The 15,001-nt window shown below is 41.9% G+C and overlaps 1 protein-coding gene across 1 annotated transcript in view; it reads left to right on the top strand.

Moving 5' to 3' along the window:
- The window catches only part of slc22a17 (solute carrier family 22 member 17), an 18,795-nt gene extending 3,909 nt beyond the window's left edge, over positions 1–14,886 (top strand). The window contains exons 2-10 of the mRNA XM_015058345.1: positions 1,880–2,402; positions 6,040–6,143; positions 7,133–7,287; positions 8,791–8,956; positions 9,348–9,472; positions 11,882–11,987; positions 12,156–12,379; positions 12,982–13,093; positions 13,904–14,886. Of these exons, the coding sequence (XP_014913831.1) occupies positions 1,929–2,402; positions 6,040–6,143; positions 7,133–7,287; positions 8,791–8,956; positions 9,348–9,472; positions 11,882–11,987; positions 12,156–12,379; positions 12,982–13,093; positions 13,904–14,180 (1,743 nt within the window). The 5' untranslated portion in view covers positions 1,880–1,928 and the 3' untranslated portion in view covers positions 14,181–14,886. The remainder of the gene's footprint in view (positions 1–1,879; positions 2,403–6,039; positions 6,144–7,132; positions 7,288–8,790; positions 8,957–9,347; positions 9,473–11,881; positions 11,988–12,155; positions 12,380–12,981; positions 13,094–13,903) is intronic.
- The last annotated feature ends 115 nt before the right edge of the window (positions 14,887–15,001 follow it).

Consider the following 15,001-nt stretch of genomic DNA (forward strand, 5'->3'; position numbering starts at 1 on the left):
TTCCCCCCCACACGCAGATAAAAAAAAAAAAAAAAAAAAAAAAAAAAAAAGCTCTTATGTAACCCTGTGGGATTCCTTTTCTGTTAGACTTCCTGGCTCTGTGGAAAGAAAACACGGCAACTCCTGAAGGAGCCCCATGTGGACAGAAAAGCTGTCCCAGTGCCAGATCAGAGCTCCCTATTCTCTGAAAGCACACAGCATGCTAATAATAAGTCACAATAAGGCTTTATTTAGGTATTTAGCTGAAAGTTAGCCGAGAGTGCCATCTCATGGTTTTGATTCTGCAATGGTATTTTCAGTGACAGTGTGGTATGTAGCAGGACAGGAACTTTGTACTGTCAGAAGTGTATGCGGACACAGAAAAGGCGTGACTGTGTTACGGACTGCATCATTTAGACACGCGCAAACAGCTGTTAAATACAGAAAACGTCACTGTAAATATATTTTTTATGCCGTTGTTTGGCGCCCGCTCTAGCACAGCGCCCCTAAACCCACTTTTGACGCCACTGACAGGATCAGTCGATGCATTTTGCAGGTTTTGTTTAATCTGTGACCTTGTGTGTTGGATGTGACGTAAAAAATATGGTCCAGGTTAGAGAGAAAACAAAATGAGCAACATCATAACTTAAGAAATATATCAAACAAATGAACACGTTTTACCTTCAAAAGGACAAATTGCTCACATTAGTAAATGGAGGAGTTTTCAGTGAGGTTTTGAACAAGATTCTCTCTCTTCTTTTTTAGTGTGAAAACAGAAACTCGGAGAAGTGAGGTCTGATTGCATCTGGAATAAAATGCATTATGGGAAACGAACGATCTACTTTTATTTGCAACATACATGGCTGCTCATTTTTTTTAATTACTGTTAAACAAACACACGATGTATAGCAGAGGTGCAAGGAACAGCACAGTGCTAGTAGCAAAAAAGAAACAAAGTTTAAGACTATGACAGCAAGCACATAAAAGTAGGAAATGCTCCAAATATTTAAAACAAAACGATATTTTGTTTGCAAATACAGGTTTAAAACATTTCAGTGAGGATTAATAAAGTCTAAGTTGGTGTGAAAAAGATCGAAACAGGGAGTAAAACTTTTCTACTATAGTACTTAAGAAAAACAATATTTATGACCTCTCAGAATATTTTCACTTGTTGTTGTATTGCTTTAATTTGACATTGAATTATTTGCAGAAATATAAATGTACCCCAAAGAGGGCTGGACAATAAATTATTAACAATATGTATTGCAATAGATCAATATCGAAAGATAATATGTCTGATAAAATATTCAGTACGTAGAATATTGACTGAACTCCTAACCAGAATCGCACAACGTTCTAGAAGATGTAGGCAGAAGACAGACTTTAGCTGCTCAGCCTCTCACTGCTATGCTAGCTGGGTAGCGTCAACTCACTCGCTGATTGGTTACCTAGCAACAACCTGTTGAGTGACTCGTGCAGCTGCAGTTTGGGGTTTGTCACTCTGCCTCGTAGCTGCTAAAAAATAAACAACCGTGGAGTGAAAACTGAATAAAACGGGGAAGAACACGCAACAAGCTTGGCAGTATTTCAGATATTTAAAATAAAACACTCATCAATAACTATTGATATTGACAAGTGTCAACGCTTCTATCGTGATAAGTTTATCCAGTCACATCGTCCAGCCCCAAGTCCAAACAGTTGCTTGTAAATTCCACTTCTCGGAGCACGTAAAATGCCAACCAGCGTTTGTGGTTGTAATTATAAAAATGTGAAAAAGTTTGAGTTCTTTTCAAGATGCTCCTTGTCCTGTAAACATCTGCTGCTTTTAGTGGTAGAAACAGACTTTTCTTAGGTTTCTTGCTGTTGTTACTTATAACTGTGTGATCTGTTTCTCTCCCAGAGCTCCGCCTCCCATTCTGCCTGAGGACCTCCGACCTTAACGACAAACGATGACCTCCCCTGACTCGCCTCCCCTCGTCTCCCCCTCCCCATGTCCGGCGCCTCCCCCGTCCCTGCCCTCGTCCCCCGCTCCCTCGTCCCCGGCCCCGTCCTCCTCCTCCATCCCGGCCCCCCCCTCGCTGCCTCCCACGGGCGAGGTGATGGTGCTGGCTCTGGGCAGGAAGAAGCAGCGCGTGCTGATTGCGCTCTCCATCCTCCCTAACCTCTTCCTGGCCTTCCTGCTCTCCTCCGACCCCCTCATCACACTCTCGCCGCCCCACCACTGCCGCCTGCCGGGCCCGTCGCCCTCGCCGGAGGCGCTGAATGCCTCCCTGCCCTGGGAGAAGGGCGCACGGCCCGGGGAGACCGGGAGCCCGTCCCAGTGCAAGCAGTACGCCAACGGCAGCCAGTCGGCCGTGGTGGACTGCGAGTCCGGGTGGGACTACAATGTGACGGAGGGGCTGAAGAACAACATCGTCACCGAGGTAACGCTTCAGCCTAGCTGCTCAACTGTCAAAGTCTTTTCTTTTAGTTAGTACTTAGGGCTTAAATGCTGAGAAACCTTTTTTTTTTTTTGTTTCCGCCCGTCTCTGCTGCAGAGTCCTGCTGAGCTTGCAGCTTCACTTTCTGCAGCGTTGTTCTAAACTTTGATTCAGCTTCACAAACTTATTTGACCCCAAGGGACAACCGGATAAATCTCTTGTGCCGCAACACAGGAACATTAGTGTTTTCCAGGCTGCAAGGTCAAGTCATGTTTATTTATGTAGCACATTTCAGCAACAAGGCAGTTCAAAGAGCGCTGCGTCGTAAAAACATCATACAGTCGCCATTTATGAAACAAGCAATAAACATCACATTCTATCAAAGGCCATCATCAAAATCATCAAACGTATACAGCATTGAATATCTAAACAGAAGGGGTTTTTAACCTTGATTTAAAGGAATTCAGTGTTTCGGCTGGTTTGTAGTTTTCTGGAAGTTTGTTCCTGATTAGAGGAGCATAGGAACTCAACAATGCTTCTCAGTGTTTGGTTCTGGTTCTGGTCCTGGTCTTGTTTAAACAGGACGACATACAGAACATTCCAGACAGCCTTTGGCTTCCATTCATTTGAAGTACAATAATAAAAAATACATGCGCAGAGCTTTGGTTCTTCCTAAACGGCGAAAAGAAGTTTGCTGTGTTTTTTTTTAGTGCAAGTTTTATTTATTGTGAAAATCTTCCTCTGACTTTGGCTCTGTCATTTATCAAAAATCAGGGAAATTCCTTACATCCTTTTGGTTCCCAAGCAGACTTTCTCTGTGGCGTGGAATGATAATTTTTTACATGATTTTCCTAAATTGATAAATGTTGTCTAAGTTATTGATTCGAATTTACTGAAACATACATAGAGCAAGGGAACAAAGGTGAGTGTGTGCAGTCACTATCTTTAAAATCAGCCACCTGTTTCATGCAAATCATTTTCCTTTAGCTAAGAATATGTAGAAAACTCAAAGTCTCAGTCATTTGGATAAGCTAAACAAAGTTTAATAAAGATGTGACCTGTGAATAATAAAAAACACCTCTAATGATATCAAGAATTACATTTTTGCAAGTTGAAATTTAATTTTAAGATGCCTTGAATTATTGCTGCTTGTGAGAAATAAGCTTAAAATATCTCAGAATCTTGGATAAATTATGGTAAATATACCTGAAACGTTTCTTGTATAGCAAGCTGCTGTTGTTTGCAAAACGGTTTTGACCAGTAAATGCTAAAATGGCTTGCCTTAGAAAGCAGAGGAGATCATTTAGCATTTCACTGTATGAGTAGGATAAAAACCATCAGGCTGTTCAGTTTGTTTAAGATTTGCTGAAGTGCAAAGTGCTCTTTTGCACAGTTCAGAGCTTTTTACGAAAGCTCATTTCATTGTTTGCCCATAATAGCATACAACTTAACAAGGTGGCCTTTCTGTTGGCTTTAAAGCAGATTAGAGTGATTGAAAAAAAAAACAAAAAAACACAACCACATACTTCAACAAAACGTGCTACAAATGAATAGGAATGCCTTTTTTTACAACAAACTGAGCAAGTTTAGGTCCTGTTCTGTGTTACTTTGGTAACACTAAAGCACAAGAATATAATGTGGATAGTCTTAACAGCAGTTCAGCTTTATTTAGATCGTTGTGCGAAGAAGAATTTGAAGGAGCATGTTTGGAATGTCCAAGATGAGAATTTCCATTATTGTAGAGGACGATCCTGATTACAGAGGGAGAGCTGCTGCGCTGATATAAATGGAAACTGAGGCATTAAGTAAAATAAAAGCATACAGGGTAAATAGTTTCTTTAACAGCTTTCCTCTGTGACCTGTTATTAATCATTAATCATCAAGCATTAATCATTTTTGCTTCCCAGCTCTGAGCACCTAAACCTCAAGGACACGGCTTTGTGTCTCCAACCTTTCAGCCGACCTCTCTCCTGAAACTAACTGTAATTACAGCTGCTTCTTTCCCAAATACGTTGCGCAGATCTCTGTAGCTCCCTGTTTGTGAACAATTCTTCATACATTTCTGCTGCATCTGCACCACGCAGCACAACAGTCGGTGTCCGTGCCCTCTGCCCATCACTCCGTTTTTCCATTTCTGACCATGCTGCTGTAAGGAACCCCACCCAGTCCTCCAGTCCACGGTATGAGGGCAGTGTGCTGGTGATCCACCCACACCACTGCAGCAAACGGAAGATTCTCCAAGCGCTGCCAAGGGACGCATTTGGATGCAAAAGCGTCCGTGTTGTTAAAACAGTGTTCACACTCAGGTTTACAGACAGGATGATTTGCTGTCTCTGTGTGTTTGTGTGTGTGAGATCTTTTCCTCCTTCCTGTGCAGCTTGCTTCACTGTGCTGACGCGGGTAGCAGTGTGTTTAAAGTAAGATGGGACAAGCTCCCGATCAGCTCCAGATCAATAAGTATCGCCTGTTTCCACACAGTACAGGCTGTTAAGTTAAGGCTGACTTGGATTCATTTGGCTTTATTCAAAGTCCCACTCACCTTGTGCTGACATATTACGTGTGAGAAAATAACTGCACTTCCGCATAACTCTGTCCTGTCTGAACATTGTTTAACCTTTGATTTCATTTTAACTTGGTGTGCTAAACCTAAGAGAAAAATGTAATTATAGTAAATCTTGACGCCTCGAGATGGCATTTATTGTGACAGAATCGTGGTCTTCATGATGTTGTTGGTTCTCTTTAACAAACTGAGGCCTTCACAGAACAAATGAATTCACGCTGAGATGAAATTACATAAATATGAAGAGAAACAAAAGTAAACTAAAGCCGACTCGGTGATTCTTTGTTTTGGGAGTCATCCACATTGAGCCAAACAGGCTCGGATGTGGCAGCTTCATGCCTGACTGCAGGTTCCTTTCTGCTCCCGCCAAGCCAGTCGGGGGAGTCTCTGAACTCGTTTGTGCTCATTCCTGCTCCGCTCTTGTCGTGCAAAGCATTCCAGGCGCATGAGAGACATGCGACGTCGCGCCGCCCTTTGTCCCAGTGTGCACCGTTGTGATGTCGTTACTCAGCAACAGGACAACTGGTATTATGTGACGGGCCTTTTTCTGTTGCGCCACACGGTTTCCAGTCATGCGAGGCCTCTTAATGTTTAGCCCTCTCCTCGAACTCCCTATAGACCGGATCATCAGAACCGTGTTATCTCCCCCCCCCATCCTCCAGCAGTGCTCAGCTGTAAATGCAAATCAATGGATCAATTTGGGGAGATGAAACTCTGAACCGAGAGCAGAAACCTGGTGTATTAAACAAAGGTGCTTCAACTTTCTATCTCTGCTCGTATGTGACCACACTGCACTTTCAGCACAGTTATTTACCTTTACATTACATAAAAGAATCAGAGCCTTCTGTATTTGCTCAGTGGGTGTTAATCCTTCTTTTGTTGAACTCCAGACCTGCATTAAGTTTGGTTTCACTGCTGTTTTACCTCTTAATCATCAACTACAGCTTTCTGTTTATATGGTGTAGCCATCTCTTGAGACTCTTGATGCTTATTGACTCTGACTTTTCTTAAAAAAATCATAAATACTGGTCCTGACTCAAGCAGATCGTCTCTGACAGACCTCTCTCTCCGTCTGTCCAGTGGGATCTGGTGTGCGGCCAGTACTGGCTGGTTCCGGTGGAGGAGGTGTGCTTCATCCTGGGCGTCCTGACTGGATGCCTCAGCCTGGGCTACACAGCCGACAGGTAAACTTAACAACATTCTCTCACAACCATTTATTCGGATGTGTAGCTCATTTCTTTTAAAGACAATTGGACTTTTGTTTCTTTGATATTTTTTTCCATTCTCTTTTTACTTTCTTTCTCTCTCTCTCATTCTTTGTTTCTTGCGTCACTCAAGTTCATGTACAAGTGAAGGAAGGCAAGGGAATACTTTTGGTTGTTTAGTTTGCCAAACCTTTTGTAAAACTTGGTGGTGGCAGAATCATGCTGCATGGATGCTGGTCGGATTTGATGGGAAGCTGGTTGGAATATTTAAAAAAGAAAAAAAAAAAACTTGCATAAATTTTCCCTCTCCTTACAATTATCCTGTCATGTGCCACAGAAAATCTGAAATAATTTGCATTAGAGCTTGTGATTAAAACAGCACAAATCATGGACTTCAAGTTCTTTCCTCTTTATTTTAATTACTGTAAGAAACTGGAATGTGATGTTTACTAAAGTACTCAAGTAAACCTCACCAATGTGAGACGAAGCAATTAACCCTAAAAAGCCACCAGCTGTGGCTGACTTTTTTTTTTTTTTTTTAAGCTCCACCCACACTCCCACAATGCACTGCTGGCCTGCATCCACTGTGTCACTGGGAGAGCGATGATGTCATTTTAATCAGCTAATAGCCCTCATTCATTTCCTGACCAGCTGAGCGTTGCATGCGTTTGTTAATGCCAGTAATTTAATGCTGCCTCCTCAGGGCTCCCAACGCAGAGCCTACAACAGGAGCAAGAAGGTGCCAAACCGCAAATCAGCGAAACATCGGCAAATTATCACAATGATTTATAGTCAGGGTTGACTAGTTCTCCTTCTTTAGTTTTCAAGAAGGTATTTGTCTTGAGGATAAACAGTTCTCACTTAAATCAGCTCAGTACACAAATATGAGCTGTTTTGTTCTACAACATTAAAGGTTTAACTATGTTAGTAGTTACGTGTCTCAGCTTTGTGTCTCCGTGGTTCTGCAGGCTGGGCAGGTCCAAGACCCTGCTGATCTCTCTGACTCTGTCGGTGGTGTTTGGGGTGCTGGTGTGCGTCTCCCCGTACCCTTCCATCTTCATCGTCATGCGCTTCTGCCTGGCTGCTGCCAGCGCAGGGGTCTACCTAACTCTGTACATCGCCCGTAAGTATACCCAGTTATTGACGTATCATCCAAGTTATATGCAGCCAGACATGCATTTCTACATACAAAAAGCAAATAATCCAGTGGCTCTCACTATGGTTTTTTTATTTGTTGACAGCAGTAGGAGGCTTTTTTCTGTTTAACGGGAACTGCTTTTGGGGCTGGTTGTAAAAACTCTGAAAACGTCACAAATTTATGAGGCTTAATAAGCTATGGAGACTTGTGACATGTAAATAATTGCTAACTAGAGCATAATTAATCCATCTCACCAGCCATGGTTAAAGTTTCATTTACTCTTGATGTAATACTCCATATTTTGTTACACTCCAACCTGAATTTTTGGGGGATTTTAGATCATAGACCAACATAATGTGGCATGTAGTGCATAGTTATGAATTGGAAGGACATCTATACATGGGTTTTCCTAATCTTTTCCTAAAAAAAAAAAAAAAAAAACTGAAACGTGTGGCATGCATTTGTATTTGGCCCTTTTTACTCTCGTATCATAAAATCAAATGGCACCTAGCAAGCTACAGCGGTCCACCTAAGCTGGGAAGGTAACTCTAGAGGAGCTGCAGATATCCAGAGCTTAGGTGGGAGAATTTGTCGATATGGCAACAAGAAAAATCAACAATACAAAAAGAAAGCCATAAGACATCCTATTTAAGGTGGGAGTATCATGCTGTGGGAATGCTTCTTCAGCAAGGATAGAGAAGCTGGTTGAAGCTGATGAGGAAATGCTTGGAGCTAAATGCAGGACAATCCTGCAAAAATACATGACACTGAAGTTCAGTCAAACTCCCATCACTTGGTTTACATTAAAGCATGTATTAGAATGGCCCAGTCAAACTCCATACCTGAATACAATTAGAATATGTGGCACAGCTTTTAAATTGATGGGAATAAACTCGTCTGATCCACTTTAATTGATGTGTACAGCTGATCAATGACTTGATGCAGCAAAAGGGAGAGTCTACAAAAAATGTAAAAGCATGCCGCACTTCTCAGATTTTTTCTAATAAAAATCAGTGAAAGCAACGAATCCTTCCCTTACATTCCACAGCTTTGTCCTGCTTCATACGAATGCACCACATCAAATCCCCATAAAGTTTGTGGTTACAAAGTGACAAAAAGGGAAACGGTTCAATGGGTGTGAATACTTTTATTATTATTAATTTAAAAAAATTTTTTACACATCGGTCAAACAAGCAAAAAATGGCATCCTCATGTTTGCCTGTTTGTAGCAGTGAATGCTTTCATCCAGCTCAGTCTGGTGTGTCGGCTCAGACTCGCCTAGTTAAATCTCCATAATTAGCTTTTAATTGGCGCTCGGAACTGGCGTCAAAACACCGAATTTGTAAATATCAGCGTGCAATTACTCGGCTGGTTTAACACGCACAGGGAGTGGGACGCATTTGTAAGTCAAAAAGTGAACCGTGGGGAAAAAAATAAGCATCTCAGAGCAGCGGAAATCGGAAGCAGTGATGTTTTCTCGCTCGGCAGGTCTGGAGCTGTGCGAGCCGTCGCTCAGGCTTGTGGCGACCATGCTGGCCGGGTTCATGACCGTGGCGGGGGAGCTGCTGCTGCTGGCCGTGGCCCTCGGCTGCCAGTCCTGGAGGGGCCTGCTGGGAGCCGGGGCGGCTCCTCTGACGCTCTTCCTCAGCTACGGGTACGACTGCTCGCCCATATTGATAAATCGTTGAGTCTGTATTAAAAGGACCCGTGTCCTACAGCCAGCTGGCTTGCAGAAAGCTCTGTCAGGTTGTATCGATCTACTCCTTGCTCGCGTCAAGACACATTAGGACCACTTCATTCAATGGGCCAAGTTTCCAGCAAGCCCTTGCCGCGCCTCCTAACCAAATTAAACGAGATTATCGGCAGATTTGCGGCAATAATCCTCAAATTTTTTAATAAGAAAGGATTAAAGATTTGCACCACTTGCTGACTTGTTTATTTCTTTGGCTCATGGAATAAATCGGTGGCGCAAAAGCTCCCCGGCTTTCAAATAATTCCGTTTGAGGCTGAAGGGTGATTATGTGTTGGGTTTCCCCCTGCTGCAGCGTTCCCGGTGTGTTCCCAGAGTCCCCTCGCTGGCTCCTCCTGTCGGAGCGATCCGCGGACATGAACGCGTTCAGCGAGAGGAGGAACTCCAACAGAGACCTGAGGGACGACGAGAGCTTCACAGGTTTGTTTACAAACTCGCCTCGAAGTCTGGTGATGTGAGCCCGTGTTCAGTTTACGTACCATTTCACTTTTCATTTTATTTCATTTCATTCACTCAATAAATATGAGCAGCTGAAAGGCATCGGGAATGAAAAAGAGAAGAAAGAAGTATATACTTCTAATATCTGCTCCCTATTCACACAAAGAGAAGGTTAGCTATTGAACTCAGAAGACTATTTCAGACTTATTTGAAATGCATCGAAAATACACAACAAAATATCAGCTTATTCAACAGCTTATTGCTTCATCATAATAATGTTCAGATTTCTTTTAAATGCAGAAAGAGCTTTTGATTGTGTTATCTCACTGTCAAGATTGTTCTTAGTAGTGTAACATTTTTATTAAACCATACATATTTTCTTTTCCTTTTTACAAATATAGTTTCGTTTGAAAATAAAAAGCACTCTTTGTTTACATTTTAATATATTTTACTCCATCGATTCATTAAGATTCAAAACAATTAGGTGTATAAATATTGGTTTTGTGCGATTTCTGTATCCACTTATTTCAAAGTATTTACATTTATTACTGAATGTGGCATTTTTAAGTTATGATTTCAAAATGAAAGTCTGTATGGTTTAAAGTTGTTTTAGTGAGATGATGCCAGAGAAAAGTCCAGGAGTTTTGATCTGAGATCTGCTGTTTTGCTTCTCTGCAAATTGTTTCTGCTTCCTTACAGCTGCTACATTATTCCTCTATTTATGCAAAATGACAAATTCAGCTGTGTGGACGGTTCAGCTGCAGGCTGTCCAAGCAGAATGCCTGACTAATATCACCTTTTTATGCCTTCTTTTCCACAAAAACCAGACTGCCAGAAATAAGCCTAATATAATGGAGGTTTATTTTATATATTTGTCTGAGGCTTTGCTACATAATCACATTAATACATGTCATAGATAACATTGTCAAAACTTTAATAATCAGTGTCACATTCACAGCTGCAGGAATAGTTGCTAATTTTATGTTTAAAACAGAACCAGTTAAATAATGTTTTAGATATTTTTTTATGTAAATATGCAGTGAATGCTAAGTTATAATCAAGGATTTGCTAAACGCATTTGCTTCCTGCCTTAAAATGCAGCTATAATGAGCCATAATGACATACTGTTGCTGCTGAAAACAGCCTAAGTCAGGCTTTATTTACATATAAACATGTTTACAGGATAGAAGCAGATGTTTCCATTATAGCTTCTGTTTTGTTAGCTTAGCTCTGACTTTATCGTTCTTATCCTCCACAAACCTCATTGCTTTATTGTCTTAGTAGATGGGAATAAACTGTATTGTCAGTAATTATATATGGGAGTTATGTTTTGGTAACTCAAACAAGTGAAACTGCTTTTTGATTTGTGCGGCATGAGGAAATTAGTTTAGCCCTGTGTGTTTCCTAAAACAAAGATGGAGTCAGATTCATGTTTTGTCTAGCATGTGACATAAGAAATGAAAAAAACAAAAAAAAAAAAAAAAAACAAACAAAAGATCGAAATGTAGGTAGTTTTATTCATTTATTTATTTTTTTCTAATAGGATCCTTGTTGAATAAATATGTGTTGAAGAAGAATTAGTGGTAAAACTATGCCACAGTAGCTGTGCTAAAGAAATCTCTGCCATTAATTCACAACAAATCTTTGTATACAAACATGAAAAATTGTCTAAATATATCTGAGAACTCTTTGTATTTGAGAGAAGTGGGACATTTTAATGTATAAAATGGGTAGGAACCCTGATTTGAACTAAAAATGATGTCTATATAAATTATTAGTGGAAACATGCACAGCACTCAAAACCATAGTCACTTCCAACATGACAGAGACATTTTTCTATCAGTGACATTTCTAAAAGCAGAATAAGTGCACTCATGCTGTGCAGCATAATTATTCTGCATAAGGGTCTTCCTGTTAAAAAGGCATTTTCCTTTCCACTGTCGCCATGTGCATCATTGGTTTGACTAATTGCTGAAAAGTTAATGCCGCAATGAAATCAGTTATTCACAGAACAATTAATACTCCGTAGTGTGACGTTTTTATTATCTTTTTACTGTAGTCTATTATTTTTTTTTTCCCTGTTTTATCTTATTTCACCCATTGTAAAGCACTTTGATTAAACTACTGGTTATTGTAAATATTACTATTAACGGTCCTCTGTCACCAAATGCTCATCCAGGAATTTTTCCTACTAAATCAGTGACTCGGTGCAACAGACTGGGTTTACTTCAACAGAAAACTGACAGTCCTTAAATATTTATCAGTTTAAAAAAAAAACATTTTCCCCTTTTTAAATCGGTTAAATTTTTGTAGCTTTGGCGTGTATTTTAGGAAGGCAGGGGTTGTACAGTACGGTTGGACTTTGATGGTTTTGGTCCCGTTGTTCCGCAGAGCTGGACTCGGAGCCGGCGCCCTCCTCCCGCCCCCACCTGTCCTTCCCCGAACTTTTCCACAGTAAGAACATCTGGAAGAACATCTGCGTCCTCGGCTTCACCTCGTAAGTCACCCCGCACTAATTTAGCGCCGGGACAGTGTTTTGTGTCAGCGCAGCGCTTTGTGTACAGGCGTGCTGCAGTCTCGTATGTCATCCCTGCAGCCTTGTGATGGACTCTAAACCTGCGTGGACGCTCACTCTTCATTCCCCCCCCATGTCCTCTCTCCTCAGATTCATCTCTCACGGCATTAGTCACTGCTACAGCTCTTTCCGTGGTGACGTCAGAGGCACCGCCCCCAGCTTCTACTGGACGTACCTGCTGTCCGTGAGCGCGGGGGGCGGGGCCTGGGTGCTGCTCTGGGCGACGGTGGACAGGTGCGGTCGCCGTGGCATCCTGCTCCTGTTCATGACGACGACGGGCCTGGCCTCTTTGATTCTCCTGGGACTCATGGAGTGTAAGCTGGTTTTTAGAGGGCAGCGGGGGGCTTTGTCTTGTTTTCTTTTTTTTTATAATTGTTATTTTGTATAAATCTACACTCAAACAGGAGAGACTATTAATAGTCCAACAAGGTGGAAACAGGATCTTTTCATCTCCTGCTGCTAGGGAATGATTAAATGAGGCTTATGTTGGGATTAAAGTCCTACCTCTAATGATGGATATTTCATTTTAGCCCACATTCACCTGCAAGATCAAACTGAACTTCATCCATTATGAAAAGGATAAACAGCACACCAGTTGGTTCGTGGAAAAGTCCAAACTATACACATTGTTTTTCCATCACATTGTGGAAATGCACATTTCAGAATCTGTCTCCCCCTAGTGGCTGGTAAATAACACATCTGGTTTATGTAGGACACTGCAGTGAGAGCAAAGTCAAAGCCGTGTCAGAGGCTGCGCTTTAATCACTCATCAACAGCGAACAAGGTTCTGATTAGACTGCTGGGTGGGTCTTTGCTCCTTTACAAGCCGAAGGAAGTCGAGCTGACCGAGTCGATTCAATCGCATGAGACGCATCACCTTCACGTTGTCAACACTTTCTCTTCTCCTCCATCACAGATCTCAGTGAGACGGCCATCACGGTTTTCTCAGTGCTGGGTCTTTTCTCCTCCCAAGCCACTGCATCGCTCTGCATCCTCTTCACCGCAGAGATCATGCCCACCGTCATCAGGTAACAAGCACACTAGCAGAACACTTTCCAAGCTAAGAGCATTAGAAATGCAGTAAGTCACGAGGGAGCAGAGGATATGTCGTGTCAATAGGGACCAGTATAAAAATGCTTGAATTTCAATTAGGTGTTTTCAAAGTTTAGAAAGTGGTGGATTTCTATTTAAAGTCCTTGAAAGATGTTCAAACTACACAGTTCTGTAATACAGGGCAATTGAACTAATTCAGATATTTTCAAAATACAAAGACACAAGTTTCAAACAATCTCTAAAAAAAGTGTTCTCGCTAAGTTTTCTGGCGTTTAGCAAATAGAAGCAAGATATACGAACCTGTGTGGATTACAGGAAATCCTAAAAGTATTGAACACTTACTGTGTCATCTTGCCAACCCAGGTGTATGCAGCTAAACTTCAGTTAGAGCCAATAATGTCACATGACAAATTGAAGAAAAGCAACTTGTACTTTTTGAAAAATTTCCACTTAAGATTGTTTTTTTAAGAAACTCCTTTTTTGCTACTTTAGAGTTTTTACATGTTATTTGTGGAAACTTGTGGAAAAATGGGTAAAAAAAAATATCCCTAGTAGGTTTAGTGTCATTGTGGAAATTCATTGCTATTATTTCTTGAAATGACAACAAAAAATAGCCAAAACCTAAATTTATTATCTTAGCCATATTTAAAATCATCAATTACTTCTTTACCATTTTTTGTTAAAGTTATATAGAGCCAGACCTCTGCTTCAATCTGTCAAAAAAATAAAAAATTGATCCAAAATGAAGGCGTTGAGGATGAGTGTGTGTGTTGGTGTGTGTCCAGGGGCACCGGCGTGGGCGTGGTGCTCGCCCTGGGCTGCGTGGGCCGCCTCAGCTCCCCGATCATGGACCTGCGGAACCACTACGGCTACTTCCTGCACCACGTCATCTACTCGTCCCTGGCGCTCCTGGCCGTGCTCTCCATCCTGCTGCTGCCCGAGAGCAAGAGGAAGCCGCTGCCTCAGACGCTGGGCGACGGGGAGCAGTACCGGCGCCCCCCGCTGGGCCGGAGGAGGAGGGACAACGTGCCGCTGCTAGCCACCCCAAACCCAGAGACATAAAAGAGAAGGCTGCCGCAGCGCCGCCACGCAAACAGATGCCCGTCTTTCGTGTTTGTTCGCAGGAGGAGAGGGAGAGAGACGTAGCAATATGGAAACAAACCGGAGGACGACTGGAGATGAAAAGGGCTGTTACGGACTTTATGCTTCCTAACATATCGCACTCTGTCATTCCAGACGCAGACAGACTGCTTGAGCTGCCTCAGACTTCACATCTCTCCGTTTTTTTTTTTCTTTTTTTCCGAACATTTAGATTTACTTCTGAACATTAACAACATCCACACACATCCAGGAAGCTCTTCATTTTCTGTCATGAGACACACCAGCATTCAGCTACACCTCTGTGTCTGTGTGTCTGTGGTAGAGGCTGCATCCTCCGGCTGCAGGCGGCAGTCATTTGTTACTGTTCCTATTTTTTTTATGTATTTGATGTGGGTGAGAAGACAAAAAGCGCTCAGAAGTGTAGAAAAATCAAGGTTAATTTTTTATTTTTTTATAAAATAAATATCCGATCTGGCACTGGAGCCTGATGGGGAACAGCAGCTGTAACAGGAAAAACAACAACAAAAACACATTGTAAATACTCTTAGGTTTTAATTTCTTTGGGGCATCTGAGTTTTGTTTTTTAATGCCAGACTCGGTGGCCGGAGCGATCCAGTCTGCTATGTAGCGTGGCGACGAGAGAAGAGCACTTTGAATATTCTGCTTTGTAACATTAACGAGTTAATCCGACCAAAGTCTTCAAAGACGGGCCTGTGAACATAAATCACATATTCTGATCAAAAACGTCTCAGTAAAGATGGCAGCAAAGTCTGGCCTGGAGC

This window comes from Poecilia latipinna, unplaced genomic scaffold, assembly GCF_001443285.1.
Source record: "Poecilia latipinna isolate Pla-1442-1.1 unplaced genomic scaffold, P_latipinna-1.0 Scaffold1534, whole genome shotgun sequence".
NCBI lineage: Eukaryota > Metazoa > Chordata > Actinopteri > Cyprinodontiformes > Poeciliidae > Poecilia > Poecilia latipinna.